Source organism: Myiozetetes cayanensis, unplaced genomic scaffold, assembly GCF_022539395.1.
Source record: "Myiozetetes cayanensis isolate MyiCay16 unplaced genomic scaffold, myiCay2020 scf13, whole genome shotgun sequence".
Taxonomy (NCBI): Eukaryota; Metazoa; Chordata; class Aves; order Passeriformes; family Tyrannidae; genus Myiozetetes; species Myiozetetes cayanensis.
The window spans coordinates 2,361,843-2,384,083 of record NW_026086937.1 but is presented as its reverse complement, the minus strand read 5'-3'; the positions used below and the strand labels follow the sequence as shown (position 1 = coordinate 2,384,083).

At 38.0% G+C, this 22,241-nt stretch overlaps 1 protein-coding gene across 1 annotated transcript in view; it reads right to left on the bottom strand.

Annotated features, from left to right (window-relative positions):
- The window catches only part of DNER (delta/notch like EGF repeat containing), a 108,433-nt gene that overhangs the window by 61,632 nt on the left and 24,560 nt on the right, over positions 1–22,241 (bottom strand). The window contains exon 2 of the mRNA XM_050308173.1: positions 1,767–2,063. Coding sequence (XP_050164130.1) covers positions 1,767–2,063 — 297 coding nt within the window. The remainder of the gene's footprint in view (positions 1–1,766; positions 2,064–22,241) is intronic.

Below are 22,241 nucleotides of genomic sequence, written 5' to 3'. Positions count from 1 at the left end.
ATCATCTCTCCCACTGCAAATTCCAAAGAACAAGGGTAGAAGGTCATTGTGCCACACTGGAGAGCTTGTGAAAAACACAAGACCCATCACAATATATTAAAAACATATCAACCCGAGCAATTTCATAGCAGGGCAACAAGAAATTTCCATTTTAGTGCTCATAGTGCAATTGCAATTGATAACCTACACGTATTTCTCAGGAAGAACACAGAAGACAAGCAGAAAGGGGGAACGTGAGCTATTAAAATACACGCCTGAAAACAATCTGCTTGACTGAAAATCTGAAGTGAACCTACCCAAAATGCAAACCAGGCAAAAATGCTACTTATACAATACCAGACCACAGACTGAGGGAGACACACCAGGGAAATGTGGTGCAGGGAAGAGCATGCCCTTAATTGATCAGGACATATGGAGCGACCGTGCAGAGATGAGACTGCATTTGGACTAAGCAATAAGAGCAGATCATTGTTTGCTTCTGCTTCGGTGCTCTCTCCAAACTCCGTTCGTGGTGCCTGACATATGTTCTACTGAAAAATAACAGATAAGGGAGATGGAATTCCAAGAAATAAAGCTTTGTGCTCCAGACATTGCCTACCAGAACTCCTACTGAAATGGGAGACAGCCCTAGAAATACTTATACCTCAGATATAACCTGAGGGTCATAACACATCAAATATATACTTTACATGCGTTGATTCTACTTCGAAAAATTGATTTAAATGAATTTTGCAGTAAAAACATCTATAAATTTGTTTGGGCTAGCAAAGAATGATGCAAAACACACTTCTTCCAGGATTAAACTCATGCCTGTTCACTTCCTCACCATGTACTGTGTGAAAACACCTCAGGAGCATCAAACTCATTGAAACACCTTAAAAAGAGATACAGTGGACACTTTCCATGTTTTACCTGAATGAACTGAAATGACTTCACAAAGCCTTTCTCAGTAAGAAAAAATGTCACAAAGATTCAATTCTATGCCTACAGAAATTAAAACATTTCTTGGCCAACAAGTTTCATTACCCCCAGTGCTTGGTACTAAGCTGGTCAGTACTTTAACAGTAAGTAGGTGAAGTCTGATGCTTCTTTTTAAACATTTGCAGATACCAGAGTCCATGCAAGACACTTCAGCATTGCTAAGAAAGTAGTGTAGAACACAGCAGAAAGCAAAGGATCATATGCTGTGTGCTTTCCAGCTGTAGTTCTGTCAGGTAATATTACATTTGAGATTATGTGTAACAAACATTTAAAAGTTTAATTATTTGAAAGTTTCCACCACTGTCAGTCACTGCATCTCCAGAGTTGTGCACTGGGTAATATAATGACTACCACTTTAATCCTTAAATAACTATATTTGCTTAGGGTTGCAGGAATCTGTATTTTTCAAAGCAACACATCATTATAACTGCAAATAGTAAAAAAATACATTAAAGGTATTGTCTTGGCCTTTATTTTTGCCTAAATTTATGTGGTGTTGGGAGAGAAAAATACCTGTAAGAAACCATATTATTCCATTTCAAAGAACCACCTAATACAACACATTGGCCAACTTAAGCCCATTACTTGTAGCATGTGTCAAATGGCTTTTTTGTGTTTAATTTTACTGGCATATTAATTAACTCGGGGCAGAGATCGCCTCTTCGGTCCTCTCACGTAGACGCCCACGAAACAATGCACGAACGACAACTCAAAAATGATAACGCTTTCAAGGGTTTGGTTTGAGGTTTTTTGGTGCATTTTCATTTAGACAGAATTCCTCTCACCTCTGTTTCATCCCATTTCAGATCCACCACCTTCTGTCCCGCTCTCGGCTGCCACGTGGGTAACGTCACGGTCGCTCTGGAGCGAGGGAGAACCACGTCAGGTTCGGGGGTGGGTGAGATGGGGCTGCTCTGCCGTGGGGACGTGGCCTCTGTCCCTCCAGACCCTGGCAGGCTGTGAATTGAGTGCTCACAGTTTGTTCCCTCATAGCCTTCACTGCACAGGCAGAGGTAGCCATCGCTGCTAGCGCTGCAGTTGCCATGGTGACAGGGGTTGCTGGCACAAGGATCCGAAACAAACTGGAAAATAAAACATATCATATAGGTCAGTTACTGATTATAAAGGATTTATTTCTGAGTTTTAAAAATACCATAGAACGGGATTCTTTAGCCCTGCTGTATTTATCTCCTGAATGTATTTATGAACCAAGCTCATCTTTGATGTATCTTCAAGGAGGTAAATTCAAAGGATTAAAGGAGAATACAAATTAATCTATATTAACTAATTTCCTCAGACCATTTGTGCTAATTCACTGTTGCCACACTCAAGCAAAGAAATGAGCATGAAATAAGAACTTGGCCACTGTTCATTATCAGGAATTTTCAAAAACAGCCTTAAGAGAGTAACCTCTTCAGGGAAAACAACAGACATCTTGAAACTTAAGGGAGTAACAGAAATAGGAATGGGGCACAGAACTCAGACAGACCTCCAGGTCCCAAAGCAGCTCTTCGTGCTCAGGGTTAACCACACCACACAATCCTATTCATGGACACAGCTTCCAGTGTAAAACAGCCAGGCCTCTTACCCACACCTCATTTTATGGACAGCAGTTTCAGAATGCAGGTCATTTTGGTGCTGAAAACTTTCAGGAGTTAGAAAGGTGCCTGTTCTTAAACAGCATTTGTAGTAGCACAGGACAAGCCTGGGCTGAGTGATGTAGGAAATATCCTGCCCTAGCCTTGCATGCCTGCAACTTCTAGGTTAAATTTACCTACAGCTAGTTTGTACTCAGCTTCTTACATCATCATTGACTTTCAGGTTAAATGTCTTCCCTCTTCTGTGCTGATCTTTACATCCATAATGTATTTATAGAATACAGGTGTAAACTCTCCTCAAGTTTCATCTCCTAGAAAAATAAGCCATGCTTGCCCAGTCTCCAAACCCTTCCCTCCAGACACATCCTCATTTTCACACCTGGGACTCCAAAGTTTAGCACTGCCTTTTGGAAATGCACCAGCACTTTTGCTTGTCCTGGAAACAACTCCCTTGATGATAAGTTTGGAATTGTCTGCCTTAGTGAGAAGTAAATCACGCTGCTGGCTCGGTGTCAGCGTTTGCCCAGGACAGTCAGGCAGTTCCCTTGATTTGTCTTCACACCAAAGGGATAACCCATCACTGGAATCAGACATTTCCTCTCTTTAAATGTAAAGTTCGCCCAAGAATTACACAGTTCTTTCCTGTACAATATTCCAGTCCTTCCCTGAATAAGCAACACTTCTCGTTAATATTTCTCGCTAAAGAACCACCCTCATTTATTATTGAACATTTGTTTTAATCATCACAGGAATTACATAAACCTTATATATCGTTAATGTCATAAAAACACATATTGGGTCGGTCTACACTAGGAATTTTACATTTTCAAAAGTCCAAAGGTCCCATGTCAGGGATATCAAACCCTAACATTACACTTTCTTATATAAAATAGTGCTATTATTGACCTTCAGCTGGAATTCTTTCTTTGGTTGAAATTTTTGTACACCCCAGACTCTGTAACATTTTTTAACAGAAAACAGAGGAAACATTATGATGGAAGTTAATTTTGGGGCCGGTTAATGATGAATGTCAGGCTTTGCACTGACAGATGTAGAAGAGTCAGAGGCAGTGGAAGACACTCCAACAAGGTTCAAGCTCTGACTCTTCTCCCTCATTAAAACTCAACTACAGAGCAATTTTACATGCATAGCTGATAGATCAAGTATCAAAGAAGTATGGATTTTTATTATCAGAAGGACTTATGTCCTTAAAGTCTCTTTCTCCTGCAAAGCCACAGAACATATAAGTTCTCCAAGAACAATTTCTAGACCTCTTCTCCACGAAATAATATTTAAGTGACAGAAAAGAACAATTTCCAGGAAGGAACAAAACTAGTTCTGTTCTACGGTTTGGCAGTTCCATTTTAAGCTTGTTCCACTGCCAAGGACCAGAGATATTCACAGAAACTTCCTCGTCCTTTAAGAGTATTGAAGATAAAAAACGTTGACATGCAAACAAAGCCCAGCTCAAAAATTATTTGCTACAGTTTTTTCATATTCTAGTTTCTTGGGCTAGATTTGAGTTTCAAAGACATGCAGATATTCTATTGTTGGATAAGCTCTTTACTCACGCTTTCACAATGAAGCCAAATTCACATTAACCCACTTTTTGTTAATGATTTAATTGCTCTTGTCACACCTAAAATGTTAAGGTTATTATTTGCAAACCCAGGAAAAAAGAAAGTGAAAATAACATTTCAAACAATCACAAAGGGCACTTTTTCCCATTAGTGAATGCATCCATCCACTTTACCAGTAAAATAATACAAAATGCTGTGTGACACACACTATTTGCTGTAAACTGTTTTGGGCTTGTTTGACTGGAACCAGATGTGCTTGATGACAAGCCCTGTTAATGCTGCCCCTGCCACACACTGAAAAATACCTCGTGCCTTAAGAACCACCCCTAATGTTCCACACAGTGGAAACAAATATAACTTAAAGTGTTAAATTTAGATGAAGAATAATTTAAAAAAAAAAAAAAATATATGAGTGTAGATGTAGAACTTGAGCCATGGACTTTCCCAGAACTCAGTTTTATGAAGTACTTCACAGGATTTTACCATTCTCTTCTCTTGGTGGCAATTCTAAAGCTCAGTTCTCTTGCAATAAGCCTATCAATTGTTTCAAAACAAATCAATGTCTGTTGTGCATAAGTTGTTTGTTAAATTAGAAGCTAAAAAGAGATAAGCAAATACAATAGATTAATTTGTGTTGATTGTTCTGTGTCAGTGGTTACTCTAGTCCTCACCAAGGTGGCAGCAATGGTGAGCCAAGAGATCTGAGAAACACCTTGACACAGCATGGCTACAACAAAATTAAAAACGGAGCAAAATTTCAAGGCTTAACCTTCAACAAACTATTGAAGCTCATAAAAAAAACCCAAAATAACTATCCTTGGCTTGTAAGTAAGAACTGAACATAAGCATATTGCAAGTGCACAACTAAAAGAGTCCTTTTTTAGCCATTCCTTGTGAACTTCACAGTATTTTAAGAGATTGTTGAACAGACAAAAAGAGGAAGCGAGTAACACGTGTTCATAAAGCCCATGAGTAAATACACAGGATGATCACTACTTAAAAAAAATCCAGAGGTTTTTTTTAAGTGCAAAATTTCAATAATCATGATTAAGAAAGTACATTTAGTATTTAGTTCTCTTGTTTTCATCCCAATTTTCCATTTAATAGTCTCTCTGTTTTCACAGTGTGTTTGTTGACTAACTAGGTACAGCCAGCTGTTGGCAGCTGACAAAGCCAAGCTAAAGAACATAAAATGTATTTGCATGCAGTGACTACTCCACATGCCTGGACAGCTGTAATCTTTGGAGTATTTTTTCCAATAGAATCCTGAGACAGATGAATACCAAGGTGCCCTTCATATCCCAGTTAATTTTCCAAAGGCAGACTGACTATGGTATGAACACTGGGCTGGTTTAAGAATCACAAACGTGGATCATGTGCCAGCCAGTCCAGTTGTTTCCTAAGGTTTCAGTTTAAGATAAAACCCTGCAGGATATAAATCTGCCAGTTCTTTCTGCCAGTGCCACTGGTGGTGACACCCATTTGTCATTTGATGCTTATTCAGAACCCCCTCAAAGTGGTTCTACTCGTTCTACCTGGAGAGAGTCCAGGAAGGTCCTTCAGAGAGCTTCAAAAAAATAGAATGATAAGTCTAAAGAGAGAAGTTTTTCCAGCTATGGGATAAATTGTTGTGGTTCTCAAATATGTAAAGTGACTTTAGCTGGTTGGGATTTAGACAGCTGGTTTCTTCATGTGTTCTGGTAATAGGAGGTCTTAAGAGAAATTGCAATCAGCAGAAGTTTTGCACCTGCATTGCTGAAGAAATGCCTCGATAGACAGACAATTCCCGTGAGATCCACCACCAATCACCAGGATCAGACACCCCAACACATGCATGGGACATTAAAAATTACCAACTTCTGAATACTTCAGAAAGAAAATAATTAAAACTTACAATATAAGCGGTTATCTGCTTTTAATACAGTAAGGAGGAGGAAAAAGGGGTTTTTTTCCCTTATAAGCACATCTGAAATATCATCTATTTTTGCATATGCACCAATTTATGAAAGAGATGGAAACAGATTTAAATCTTTTACATAGCAAAGACAATAAAGATTATCTAGAAATGCAATCTCTTTGAAAAAATGGTTTGATTATGTTCAAACTATTATTTAAATTCATTCTCATTCAATCTTTTCCACAGTGGAGCTGTAAGTCCCGTTCTATCACACATTAAATATTAGTGCAAATTAGGACATTAAAGGCAAGGATAAAAGATGAATTGAAATAGAACAAAAAAAACCAAACAGAAGTTCCAAAAGTACTCACAGAAAAATCATTGATATGAGTACATCAAATAAATGCATGTTCTTCTGTTTTGAGAAAAGACTGTCTTGTGACTTGGTAGGACTCGAGCAACATATCTTGGGTTCAATTCCTGGCTCTCCCAGAGACATCCTGAGAACAGTCAGACTCTCTCTCTGCCTCTTTCCCAACTGGAAAATGGAGATTACACTTCCCTTCTCACACTGCCTGTGTTGTCTGGTTAGAAAGTAATTATTTTTTTTTTTCAGGATGGGAAGCACAGAGACAGATGTAGATAGGAACTCTCAAGTAGCAGCAAAATACAAATAAATATAATCAAGAAATTCAGGTTTCTTGCAAACACTTCTTTGCTCTGACAAACACAAGCATTTAGAAAAATATCCAGCAAACCTAAAAGTTAAGAAAAAATCCTAAATTACATGACCTCTGCTAATTAACCCATAAATGACAGAAAAACCATCTTGATAATGCATCTTTAGACACTGTATTCTTCCTCAAAACAAAATTTACTTGAAAAGAAGCAGGTTGAAGAACATATTAATTTTCCAACTGTGACCAAACAAAATACACTCTGCTGTGTAAGCAGGTCAAAATATTTATATATAACATAAAACATGAATATGGCAGCTACATCCTTTTCAATCAATAGGAACTAAGTACAAGCTGCAAGGCAGGATTGGAATTAATCAAGATTTAGAAGGCTAAGGCCAAGAACTGTGTCGTGCTGAAAATACAATGTAAGCAACTTCTTCCTAGAAGTAAACATTTACTGTTTTCATTTAGCAGTTCGACTCCATGCCCCAACCCATCAAGAAAGCCATCAATAAATCTAATAAAGTGTAACCTTTATCAGATAATTCAGAATACGACTCTTTGAAACACCATTAACAGTGAGAACTTTGGATTCCTTCCAAGCTGCAAATTCTCATTCCACGAGTTTTGAATATTCACAGTAATGAAACTGCCAGTGAATGTAATAAAGGGATATAAACCAATTTTTTTTCTTCAGTGAAGCAGCAAAAAAAAAAAGCCTAAAGAAATTGTCTGTTTAATTGCAAGCCAAAGCATGGCTGCCCAAATCTATCTGAAAAACCAGCAAACATAACAAGGCAAAATTTGAACAGCGTGATGGATTTTAAAAGCAGAGCTCCAGCAAATGGCTAATTTACCCTTGTGTAATAAGTTACCAGTCACCAACTGCCTTGCTCTACCCATCCTCAGGCACACTGAAACAACTGCCAAGTAAATTGAGATCACTTTCCCTCAGCAAAAGGAAAATCTCTGCTCCACACTAACCACACAACTGTCAGATGGCAGCAGGTACATGGACAGTTATTGACAAGCACCTTACATTTGTTCCTCAGCTCTTCTCATCTGATAACTTTTAATCCTTTCTTTTAATATATATTTGCCTTTTTCCTGCTGTGAAGGGACACCCAAATTGTTTCATATTTGCCTAAATACAATGGATTTATAATCACACTCCAAGTAGACAAACTAAGCCACCTTGCTGTGATTTTCAGCAACACCCATACTCAGCAAAGGCACTTTTTAAAAAGTAAAGTGGAGTCAGAATACCCATCCTGGAAATAGGTCAACTGCTTAATTACCAATAGATACGTGAAGATTAGCACTGAGATTTTTTTATTGCAGCATCATCCATTTTAGTCCCAGTAAGGGTTGGCACAACTGTCAGATGGAACCCCAGTGGGCCTCTCACTGCTGGTGGCAAAACTAGGGGGGTAATTCTGAAGGCAGAGCATTTCATCTGTTACAGTGGCACAACACATTTGTTTGTTTAGATCTTATGCTGTTATTTCGTTATTAAAACATCACACAGTGAAAGGACTGTCAACAGTGTCTTTATTCTCAATATTATTTTCTGGTTTTAGAAGCAATTTTTCTTGAGCAACAGTAGGGTGCACAAATATTTTTATGAGAGGACATTAAGATACGAAATGATATGAGAAGTAATAACATTTTTTATTTCTTGAATCAACTAGTGAAAAGCTGAAATTAAGTAAATATGTTCCCTTAAATTATTCTAGAATCATTGACCTAAGAAATGTCAAGTAGAATTCCATAAAAAACACACAAGTGTTCCAACTTACATGCAAAAGATTTAAAACTTTTTTTTAAGCAGAAGATTTATTAATTTGAATGTAATGAATTTAAATTTACATGAACTGAAGTTTGAAGTTAAGTAGATGGGTCACAGTCTAATAAAAGTCTAATAATAATATTTCAAAATATTAAAGTTCTGCCATGAATACTCTAAGCTATGGTGGGCTCAGGACTAGACCAGGGAGGAATACACTTCAAATTCCATTATGAAAAAAAATAATCCCAAACAATCTGCTACTGGAATTTTCAGAATCAAATAAAGAAATTATTTAACCCACTGAGAGTAAGATGTTCTTGAACTTCTAAATCTTTAGCTGTTTTAAAAGCAGTAGTGTGTTACAGCCTCCACAGCAATGCCAAGTTTTACATGATCTGTGTCCACCCTTACAAATATTGACCCCACTGACCAAACCAAATCTGACAGCTTTCTAGACATCTCAAAAACAATTAAAATTTTAATTTTGTTGCATAAACAACAGACCAGAGAGAGGATCAGACCCATGTAATTGTTCTGAGTGTGCACCATGCACAGCACAAGCTCACACTGGATCACACACAAGGCAGAGCACCCCCACAAAGCTCAGCAGTGTTCTCATTTCCTTCACCATCAACATCAATCAACCTCAGGACACAAATTCACCTAAAATACGACTTTGTTACTTCAAGTGCTAATGGCATTTCTCGATTTATAAGTCTGAGGCTTCAGGCATTTTCTAGATGAGACACAGCAGAACTGACACACAGTTCCTGTGAGAACAAGAGTGGGACTGAATAATACAGTGAGTTGTGCATTAAACTATGCAGCTGAACCATCAACACTGCATTAAATCCTGAAAAACTCTGCATGTGTGACAACTGGCTACTCTCATAGCCTTTTGCCCACAAGAGGCTGTGAAAACAGGCAAAGAGTGATAAACACATCCATAAGGTCTCTAGGAGATGTGATATAACCAGCAATTCACGGATGTCACATTTTCAAATCAAGTATGAAATAAAAAAAAAATTAAAATTTGGGGAGTTTCAAAAGAAACAGTTGTCTAGTTGGAGAAATATGGAAAGAAAGATGAAAATAACAGTGACCACAGTGACCACCCAGAACACTCTCTCTGGTCTGCTGTGCTGGGCAATGTTACTGCCCAGGATGGGCATTTTAAAAACTCTTTCCTTGGTGTGTTAACATAGACTTGATTTTATTTGTTGGAGCTCAGGATTGGAATTCCAAAATCCAGCTACATTTTTATATGGTTACTGGGGGTTACATCAAGAACTAAAAACAATTAATTAATACACTTAAACACAGTGTGCAGAACTGACACCTAAAGGGAATCAATGAGAAGTGATGCCAGGGTGAAGTATCTGCCTTCAGCTCTCTCATTACAGCAGACAAGGACTCACAGCCTTCCTTATTGGATTAGGAACCAAACAGCTTTCTGGTCACAGGTGATTTTTAGCTTTAAGACAGGGTTGAAAGCATCTTTATCTCATAACAAAGCACTGTCTGCACATAAAAAGGAATATCCAAAGAGTTTCAAGTCAACATCCGCTTACTAATCCCCGAAGAATTTATCATTTTACTGCAAAAAAGTAATTGGATTAAATATTTGAACAATGTTAGGACGGAGATAAAAGCCCAAAATTTCTCTGCTCCTCCTTGCTCAAACACCATCCCTCGCTCATCCCATTGTCACACTCTCCATCCCTGTGAAAGCAGTTTAAACTAACATTATATCTCATGTTTTATGACAGGGGGAGTGAACTCAGCTACTTCATGGCAGCTCACACCCAGTAACTTGTTAAGGTATGAAAACAGCAGCATATGCCTGAGCCTTGAGAATGAGCCAAGCTTCAGATGCATAAAATAGGTCATCATTTTCAGTGGTGAGAGGCAGAGCTGCTTTCAGCCTCATCTGAAACAGCAGTTTTGTCCAGTCAGCAGAAAAACCTTTTCGGGGTTATTGTTTTAAAGCCATATTGATCTTGTGGTCCAAAAGACCCTCTAAAATTGGTACTAAAATAGGCTGGATTATCGTTTTTCCCCGTGCCATCCAGTAACAATCGCTCAGGGTTTTATCTTGCTCGCCTGTGCCAACACCATTTTTCTCATGTCAGGTTTTGATTATTTCCTTTTAATTTCAGCTACTCAATCACTCTCACAACTTCTAATTATATACACAGACTTTTAATTTCCTCAGCACAGAGGACTGTGCTTTGCTGCCAGGACAATTCAAAAAGGAAACTACCTCTAAAATCTCTAAGGTCTAGGGAAATAAAAACCTGGATTATAGTCCAACCTCTCTAGGACAGTTGCATGCAATCTCAGGCCTCTTGAAGTGAGTTGCAGGGAGCGTGTCATTACAAATAGGGGAATTAATTCTCAGTGTGTTTACTACTTTTTTTTTTTTCTGTCACATCACAGATATCAAGCAGAAACTTGTTTGTTGTAAAATCTTTCTGGTGTCTCCAGGATATCACGCATACTCATTGTTCAACATGAAAGATACATGCAGAAATATAAAATGAGTGAAGTTTTAGCCCAGCAATGAACTCATTATCTATCATTTTAAAACTGCCCTAAAGAGCCTAGCTGTTATCCAATGCATTACAATATTAATGAACAGTTCCTAAAAGAAATGACAGGATTTGTGTCCCCTCTAAATTAAAGGGCACCAATGAAAGGACCCTGTCCCTTCAGGGAATAAATTTCTTTTGCTCAAGTCTCTCTTTCAGTTGGTCTAAACACTGGAATCTACAAAATCCGACAATAACATACAGCCCATTTCTCTAGCACTGTAGAAAGCAGGGGTGTGACCCAAATAAGCTCTCCTATGAATTTCTGAGATAATATAAAGCCCTTGTATCTGTCACCAAACGACACTGTGTGCATATTGCCAATTTGCTGTACACTGTAAACTCAAGAAACAACTCTTGTTTAAACAACACCATTCTACAGTTTCTCTCACTTGCACAAATTTCTCTTTTGATGGTCCACCCTCATGAATCAGTCTGTATGCAGACAAGTGGAAATTTACATCACAGCTCATTTCCCATATTATTTACTTCTCCAAATATACTATGACTATCTTTGAATGACTTCAAATCTGCTATTTTAGCTAATAATACCAATACTAATTTATGTCTCTCAGCCCAGCCTCTTAATGGTTTAATGCTACAGATGAGATCTGTGATTTTCTGAACTCAACAACGCTTCACTGCATTTAAAAAAACCTTCATGGCAATAACAAAGGCATAGATGATCTGTCTGATTTAAATTGGGTGATTGTCTTATATATCCCTACTCCTTATCCTGCAACATTCAGCAAATGTGTTGCTCTCTTCCTCATATCACTCATGATTTCAGAGACTTTTATCAAGGTGTGTTTGAAAACGAGGTGAACAACAGAAATCCAGATATTCAGAAGCTGTTTCATACACCTTGTTACCATCCACTGTGCCTCTCTGACGTGGAGAGCACCAGAGCTGTGGGTTTACCTCGGATTCATCACCCACAGGAACCACGAGGGTCAGGATTTCCAGAGCTGACCACAATCATCCTGGGAAGCTTCGGATGGGACACAAAGGCAAGAGCGGCAGAATTCTGGTTCCTGCAGATCGCTCCTGCTGCCTTTCACCAGGGAGAGTCCTACAGGCATGCTTGCATTATTAATAGTTTCTTGTTATTTTTTTGCAAGTTTCCATTAATTCTTATGAGAAAAGATTCATTTTTGGCTGCAAACATCGGGGCTTTTGAAAGGTACTCTGCTGCATCAATTTTTGATATAATGGATGGCAAGACACACAAGAGTGTCTGAGAGCACTCCAGAGGCAAGGAAAAGTGTTTATTGATATTATTTTCCTCCAGATTATCAAGCTTTCAGGGGCCAAAGCCCTTATCTCCTTTTGAAACAGATAGAAGAATTCAAGGGAGTATTTCCTGGTGCTGTAAAAGAATTTAGGTAATTTCTGGGGTCATCAGCCAGCACGTTGCTCCACATCACAGGTGTTAGTGAGACACTTGTACACTGACACTCGTAATGCTTCGCTCTGAGATGAGTGTTAGTCACAATATTGAAAATGCTGCTTCTCCTGTTGTAATTGCACTGAAAGAGGGTGGTTTAGGAAACATTTGAAGAGGCAGCCAAACACAGAGAACAGCACAGGACATTTTGCACAACAGGCTATCACAGGGGGCCCATCCAACTCCACAGAAAATTCAATTTGTACATTCACATCTTCACATCACGGGATGAGATGGTAACTTTTGACAAATGTCACTTTTCTCATATTGAAAATTATACATACACATCTTGCATTAACATTTCGTCCTTGACCTTCAACCAACACGTTTATACTAAACCAAAGTGTTTTTTTTAAAAATGGGAAAAATACGGGGAAAAAAATGAGACAGTTTTAAACCACTGCTGTGGGGATGCCTTGCAGGAAGCTTCTGGGGATGGACAAAACAATGGTCATTAAATCCCTGCAGTGCCCTGTCCCACGGATCTCGTGCTGTCAGGTTACATCACATTTTCAGACACGACACAACTGCCATTCCCTCGGAGTACAGAGAGTGCAAAGAGCAGATTCTTAACGTTTGCAGAACGGAAATTGTTTTAATTAAGGAATTAAAATGATAAGAAAAATGTGGAGAGTAAAAAAGAAAAGTGGAGAAAATTTTTTTTCTCTTCATTTGTCTTGCTTCTTTATATGCAGGAGACCTTTCAGAGTTACAATGTTCCTTCAAGATTCCACTGAAAGTCAAAACAACTCAAAACCCAGGATGTGATTAGTTATTAATCCTGCCAAACCTCTGCCCATTAATTTACTTGCCTTTTGCCTTATGGAAATTAGTTTTTAATTAAAGACTCAATTAAAAAAAAATTCTGGGAAATAAGGGTGGGGGTTTTTTTTCCAATTTCTTTTTTCAAGTAATTTCTTATTTAATGTAGAAGGGTGACAACTCTGAAATAGGTTAGGAAATAAATACTGGCAGAGAGAGTCTAGAGCAAGAACAAAAGAAGCTCAGAGAAGCTGACCAGGACAGAAAAACATATTTTGAAATTACAAGAGAAAGAAGTATTAATTAATCAAAACATCTAGACACAGAATCAATCTGATTTTCTAAGATTTCCAGATGATGCATCATGGGACAGGATTCTTTTCCAAATACCAACAAGACACTGAGTTATAGATGAAATACAGGAAGAGATATGGCTAGTGCTACAGTTTTTAGCCCCCCAAAAATAGATTTGTATTGTAAGGACAGACAGAACACAAGTATTTTATACAAGAATATGCAGACATTTAAAAAATAAGTCAGCTATACTCGCTAGAGCTGGTCCTGTATCCTTAACCACCCCCAAAATGCATTCTTGAAGCATTCAGCTGCTAAATACTTAGAGTAATAATGCACTACTTTCTGAAATGATAATCTAAAGAGACAAAGAGGACAAAACAGCTAAAATTCCAAAGTGTTAAAGCCAAAAATGTTATTTATGCACATATAACATGTCCATTATTACTTTCACATACCAGGTAAATACGTAGGAGGAATACAAAAATCCATCTAGTGCAGGGCACACAGTAGCAAGAATTTTTAGAACTACTGAGACCTACATTTTGTAACAGAAACAATCTGATAATGATCTAGTCCCTGTTCTCTCTCCTGCTCTGTAAAATTCAGGCTGTTGCTCAACTTCCAGAAAACTTTCTGCTTAAATCCTCCATCCTACCACTATTGCTTCTTGATCAAATTTCCTGTAAGTTCTCTGTAAATGCTAAAATATAACATAATTGGAGTACCATCATGGGAAATCTACTCCAATTATATTCTTCAAGATTGCAGATTTTTACATCCTCCTATTTTTATCCTTTTTTTTTTAATCCAGTTGATGATCAAACATAACTTGGAACTGAGCCTCCAGTGAGCAATGGACATTTATGTGCATTTGCATCCTTGAGTAAAAGGTATCAGCTGCAAATTCAAAATAAGATTCAGAATTGGAGAATCAGTAAATATCCTAGAAAACACTGTTACCCAACCTGACAGGTATTAGGAATTAATCTGTCACCAACTCTGATGTGCCTTTCACGAAGTTCTGATGGATATTCACAAACATGATGAACTTGCTAACAGAGCCTGGGTTTCTGTAGCATTTGCTTTGCTGTGTCCAGTTTCACTCTTGTCTCTCTGGGTTCAAATCCTCAAGCACACATTCACTGGCACCCCCAGCATCTCTTTAATCTCCTGTTGGGAGGACACCACCATCCAAATATCCACACACTTGTTTGGGGAGAAACTCTCTCATATTCTGTGACGTATCTTCAAGGGTGATTTCACTGTGCACTCCTTTAGCTCAGTGTTGGCCTCTCACAACGAAGCCAGTTAAAGCTCAGGCCCTGAGATTTTACACATACTCCCAATTTTCTTGGTGAAAACAAAAGAAAAGAAGTGCAGCTGATGGAAACCCAACAACATGTGAACTTTTCCATTGTGCAGGCAACATCAGGATACTCAGGTTACAAACCAGCCCAAAAGCTTTCTTATGATATTTTGGCTTGTAACATCCACTCTCCTCTCCAAAAACCACTGGGAAAAAAACCCCATCTCTCCTTTACAACCTCAGAATCTGCTTTGCTAGTTTAGTGAATCCATACCATTTTCCCTCCCTGCTCAAATGATCTGCTGCTTAATTACAAGCTCATCTGGAAGGATCAATATCTCCTGGCAGTAAACAACTCGTTATCCCAACCTTCCTTCATCTGGCTCAGGCAAACTCCAGTCAGGTTTTGATCACTGTTCCTCACATGCACCCTCTCTCAATACGTCCTTGATTTCCAGGACCAAATACACACATTTCAATGAAAAAGAAAAGGGAAAAGGAAAAAGGAGACAGAAGTAAAACAGCTTTTATGGTCTCAAAAGACAACCACATGCACATTAAAACTTCATGGTCTTAGTCTCTGAAAGAAATAAGTCTCCATTTGTGAAATAGGACTGAAATTGCATTTAAAGTCTAAAGGATGGAGAAGTACAGCACATAAAAAGTTACTTTATTCTCCCTTTGCCAAATCACTGATTTCCTATGATAGCAACAACAGAAAAGAGTAAATGAAACATTAAATTCCCATTTAAATCAGATAATCAGATAAATTTTGCTCATTTTGCTCATTGCTGAATAAATCCTGTTTCACTCTCTGCTTCTGCCACATCAAGTGAAACAAAGGGACAGACCACCAGAAAGCTGAAACACAACACTGCAGTAAAATGAACTGTTTCAATCGCAGTGTCAACATCTGCACAAATAATTATCCAGAAAAAATGTATTTAAAACACAGGTGTACACAAAATATAAACAAATTATGAACTTAATTATACCCAAGGTTGTCCCTCCTCCAGTGGCTTCGCTTATATTTAAGTTCAAAAAACAGCTCACCGGGAATGAACTGCTGCCCACAAAAGTTTTTCTGCAATGTAGTGACTGTGCATTCAGGTTAAATGCCAGGCCAGTCCTGGCAGTCACTCTGGCCCTCAACAGATTCAGAGGGGAAAGAGAAGCCTGCAAGTCAGAGAAGTTTTAAGGGATCTTCCTTGTAGATTAGCACTGAATTTGGAAAGAGTGAGGGACCGAAAGGTAAGATAAGAGCAGGTGGCTCACGAACAAGCTATGTCACATTGTTTTGCCAATATATTTCCCCCTTGATTTGTCACACTTCTGTTACTTTTCTATTATCCATTACTTGAACAGACTGCATATTTGATGAAGACATTCAGGAATAATTTCTTGCGCACAAAAATGTCAAGGAAGAACAAAATAATGAGCAATTTCATTTTAATTTATGACCTTAACTAGGATTTGAATCTTGGTAAAAAGGAGAGGAACAACCTCCTGACTGCCTGAATTATGATTTCCCTGCATTGTGATTCTAGTCTTATGTGGAACACAGTCAATGTTATTTATGTCTGAAATGCAACTAAAAAAAATTGGCTGTATCAACTGAAACCTCCTCCCTCGTAAGGCAAGGAGGGAGCAATGACAAATGAATGACAAGAAATGCCTGCACCCCCCTGCTGTGGCATCCAGCACACAAAAAACAAAGCCATTTCCCACCACAAACATGTTCAGGGATCTGCCAGGTAAATATTTGGAATCTGAAAGGCTGGTATTACCAGCAGATTGAAGCGTGGCACTCTCCCATCCTAAATTTCTTTAGGGTGCATTCCTTCTGCCCACACTTTGATTGCAACGACAGAAAAACAAAAACAAAGCAAAGTAATGCCGTTTTTAGATGACAAACCATCTGGTAAAATGCCTACAATAATTACCCTGTTTCCTTTAGAAATAACTTTCCATATGTTGGTAGCTAGCTGGATTTTCTTGTCCCACAATACAATCAGCTTGGAACTAAAAATGCACTTTGAGTGCTGAAATTAGACTTAGAGTCACAATTGAGGATATACCCTACTGCAACTGTGCTTGTTCTTTTACTTAAAGAAAATTATGCCTGCTGATTTACTGTGGCTCTTCCTCACCCACCCTTATTAGATTTCAAATTGCAATGATCTTGTGAAACAAAGCACAATTATACTGGGCTTGGGTTTTCATTCTTTTTCTCTCTCTTTTTTTTTTCTTTTTTTTTTTTTTTTAAATAAAAGCTACCACATCTGTTTCACCTACTTATCTGCTCTGCTTATTATAGATTATTTCCAAAAATAAATTTGTCTTTTTATCTCCATCCCAGTAGACACGTTCTTTATCCTCACTGGTCCTCCTATGGACAAGATTTACTACCCCAGATGAGCAATTCCAGAGCACTGAACATTTTTTACACTAATCTTCTAAATCCCAAAGAATATTTCAACCTTTTCTTCTTGTAATTTTTATTTCTCAAGAAGAGCTCTTGCCAAAAAACGCATATTATTCCATATTACATACGATTACACCCCACAAACTATACAATTTATCCTTTGAGTGGTTCCATAAGATGCAATTATTAGCTTGCCTGCATTTTCCAGCTATATCAAACTCACCTAGCAAAATGTACCAGTTTTGTTTACAAACCCCATCCAACTGGCAGCAAATATTTTTATATTGAACGAAAATTGAACTAAAGCTGCCAGTTATAACCTGCAAAAAAACAATCAAGCCAGCCCTGAGACAAGATAAGCCATTAATTGACAAAGCAAGTGGTACACCAAGGGGATTAATGGTGTGACAAGGTGGCAGAGTTTGTTCTTTAAGAAATATTGACACCCTGCAACTGGAGGAATGCATGACACCTGCATTGTTAACATCCAAGCACACACATGACTAGGTGACAGAAATCCTCTTGATCTAGCATCAATTCTTTTCTCCATAATTTGTCACAGTGTGACAAGTTCTACCCCACAGCAGCTGGCAGGACAGAAATGACCTAACAATGCAAACAGCCCTGAGGCTGGGGAAAGAAATCCTGGTAAATACACCTCACAGTCTTTAAATCCAGTAACAGCCTCCCAGAATTGATATGAAGGAGTCAACACACCTGGTAAACCACAGAATCACAGACATTTAAAATGTATCAGTTTGCACACTACTTAATACTGCAGATTCCCTGATTTCTGCAGAGAAAAACTGAACCAAACAGGCCATCAGCCTTTATTTTTCTTACAATCAATATTTACCCCCAAGCCAAAAGCCAAGCACCAGACAGTGTGCATGGGCATCGTGAAATTGCATTAGGGGTGGAAGGGCTGGGAGTAAATAAACTGAAGGACGACAATTAAGGTTGTTTAAAAAAAAAAAATGTGAGAGGAAAAGCAAATTTTGAAAGAGAAACAGTTAAATTATAGAAAAATAGCCTATGTAAGATCCATGGTGCAACAGCCCCTCTACTTTTATAAATATAAAATAAAGAACTCCTCTTTATATACACAGAATTGAAAAAAGATCCCCTCAGCCTGAAACTGTTAGAAATGGGCCACATTTCTGTGATTTAATGTCAGTCCATCCTATAAAGGTTCTGGTAGACTTCCAGTGGAAATCTGCTTAACTGTTTTAGAAATGTGTCTTTATGCAAGAAAAGGGGGGAAAGAACGTCAGATATGGTCTCTCTGCTGCTCCAGGGGCAAGAGTGGATGAGATGTTTCTGCCTTACAATTGGTCTTTCCCTGCATCAGCTCCACTCATTGCTCCCTTCCTTACCTTGTTGCATTCACCCTCCCTTCCCACCTCGATCAGACAGGAGAACATCACATCTCACTGCAGTGCTCGTGTAGTTAAACAGGAATTTCTCCCTTTCACAATCCTCTGATATCAACAGAATACATTAACACGTGCCTTGGTCATGAGGGAACGTGCCACTCTCAGGCAAAGGCTTCTGTGAGTCATTCTTGAGTTCAAAAATCTTCATCTCAAACCAGTTCCACTGCAGCCCGCAACTCTGGTCCTATTTTAGCCAAAAGCTCCCCACTCTACTCCTCCTCTACCACTCAGAGGTAAATTCCTGCAGTATTTTCTATGCACCTGCTATAACTCCACTACTACATGTTGACAGATTTTGCCTGTGTGTAGCAACACTGAGGCACAATTTTCGTTTGCTCCTTGGAATGCAAGGCTTATATTTATAGTTTTCTTTTAAAGAAAATGCAGCCCAAATTTTCTAGGCGTTTCTTAGAGATAAGGTGGAGCAGTAGCAAATTCCACGCTGGTACAGAGAATTTTAGACATAAAGCAAAAAAAGCTTTGTTTTGGTTTGGGTTTTTTTCTATCTGTTCAAAAAAAATATTCCAGTTTAAAATACTTTCAAATCTACTTTTTTTTTTTTGTACTCAGAGACCTGCATCTTTCAAGACACAGAAAATTATAGATTTTTTTTTATATTGACTTCTTTATAAATAGAAGTAAATTTAAAATTTGTTCCACTTCCTGTGAAGATACATTAAGTTTCAGAGAAGGGTAAGCCAGAAGTCATACATAGCTTTGGAAGTTAATTCTTAAATTACAGGTATAAGCAAAGCAAAGACTTGATAGTGGGCCTGTGCATCCCATATTTACAACCCAAACTTGATATTCATCATCACACATTTCCATCATTTCCTTTGTTAAATCTGGTACATTTTTCTGATCAGTTTGCTGTCAGTGAATGAAGACAAAAATTTAATTGGGAGTTTCATTAACATAAGCACAATCTTATCAGAATTCCCCTCATTGTTGGTACATCAACTAGTTGTAATTACACCAGGCTAAATTTCTGGACTATGTTCAAAATCTCCTTTTGTATTCATCTAATGTTAAATCATAGTTTAATCCAAGCCTTTTAGTGCTACCATCAATTATTTTACTAATGATCTGCCGAATTTTCTTTGGATCCTCTGTTAAGTGGATCATCATAATTTTGGAATTTCTCAAAGATCAAAGAAAACTCTTGAGATTAATGATACTAATCCACCCCTGCTTCTACAGAGATTTTTCCCACACTGCAGGATCTCCTTGGCTGTTAAACACTACATCTCTAAGTCAACAAGAAGATGCTTAAAATGAGGGAGAGAGGGTCATCTGCATAGTGATTACCCCTGCCAAAATGCTAAATATTCATTAACACTTGTTTTATCTGGATTCTAGGAAAAAAACCTGACATGCACAGCGAACTTCTGCATTTTAAAGTGCTTGAATCTTCGAACCTCACCAAAAAATGTCTTCCATCCAGAAATGAAAGGTCACAAAGTATAATGCCTTAAATGATAATGGGGGCTTTGCTAATCAAACCTCTGGATTAAAAGTTTTACCCAATTAGCTCCCTGTGGAAAGATACGGTTACTAAATTTTCACATTTTCTTTCCAATTGCTTCCTCTTATCTGATTTCTCTTCTTGGGCCCTTGTGGTGACCTATATAAAATGACAAAGTCTCATTATCAGAATTCTGCAGCACCCAGAACTGGCTGTAATTGCTGAAGTGAAGCCACAGCTGTAGCAAGAGCCTGTACATTTTAAGTCAAGCAGGAAGGTGCTCTTTTGAAATAAGACAAAAATGGGCTGTCCTCACCAGGGCTTTGAAAGCAGGGGTTGGTAAAAATGTGAAGTTCTATTATATAAAAATAAGGAGGATTTGGGGGGGGGAAAAAAAAAATTCTCAGCTTGATACTTTTATCCCCCTAACCTCTTTCTGCCCATACAAATGTGGAAAAATCACCTAAAGTCCAGGCAGTCATTCAGGAGCTCCATTCCTCACAGATTTCATGTGCTTACAAAGGAGTGAACAAAAAAAAAAAAAAGTAACTTCTGTTGACATTGTTTTTGAGTACATGAGGGGATATTTCACCCACCATATAAAAATTAATGAGTAGCCCTGGAAAAATCCATAGAATTCCTAGAACTCCAGAAAGGGCATATCATATAAAAACAGCTGATGGATTATCTTCTATTCCCACATCACATATCCTCTGAAAGGATAATATTTAAGTATAATACAAAAAGAACTTCATCAGGACTGCAAGATGCAGGACTGGAACATGCAGCATCACCTTTTCTTTTAAATTAAAAATGTGCCTGCCTTTTGGGGATGTGCTCCAATTCCACTGATTTCAACAACAAACACGTTCCCAACTACTTTTACTAACAAGGCTGGAGCCCCCTTAGAAGACACTCAAAGATATTTTTCTATTTTCAGGTTATGAACTATTCATTTACATGTTGCCTTATAATTTTATAGAGAGCACGGCCCTGTCTCACATCATAAACAGGAACTGCTTATTATAAATGCATTTACTTATAAGAAATGAACATTCCTAAAATTTAATGAGCAGCGCCGCAATCTGCACGCTGTAGTTCATTGGGTCCCACGTGGAAAGCAGAAAACACCACAGCTCAAAATTAAAACCAGTGGTTGTGAATTAGTTCTTTTAGGGCTCTCCTCATCTCTTGCCTGACAGGGGAAATGGATGTGAGAAGACAGATGCTGTAAGCTCACTTCATTACTACCAGCTAGGCGTTATTTCCCCACCTTCCTGACAGCATGCAGATTGATTGCTACCCTAGGAGTCATATTGCTCTAATTGTATTTGGATTTCAATAAAGGTTTTATTTTCTCTATCACGTGTCAGAAATTTTAATATTTACATTTTTTTCCTCCCCTTTCCTTGCGTTCACGGCACGTTTTGGGTGTCTCTTGTTTCACCACACTCTTGTCTAGTAATGCAACAAAAATCACTGGTAAAAATTGACTGAACTCTGTCTTGTCTCCAAATGTTTCACACTGGGAGAGTAGTGCTGCACTTCCCAAAAACACCTGCATTAGCTCAAGAACAGTGGCCAAAACAAAGATGCTCCCATGATCCATAATGGGGATGATTTTCACTGAAGATGTGTGTAAGAAACATGAGATAAAAGCACTCAAAAAAGTGTGCAATATAAAAACATCTCACAAACTCTTCACCCTTTTTAGCAAGCAGCTTATTTTCAGGACCATTTAAAAGCTCAGACTGTTTACTAAACTTCTCAGTAAAATATTAAGGTTACTAAGTTAATAATACAATCACTTAAATGAGAATAAAATTATTGTATTCTGGTTGTTGGTTTGTTTTTTGATTTACTTTATTGCAGTTGAAAGAAGTCTGCCTTGTCACATTTCAAAGCTGTGTAATGTGGTTATTTTATTTATATATTTATATATAAATAAATATTTATATATTATATTTATATATTACGACTTTATATT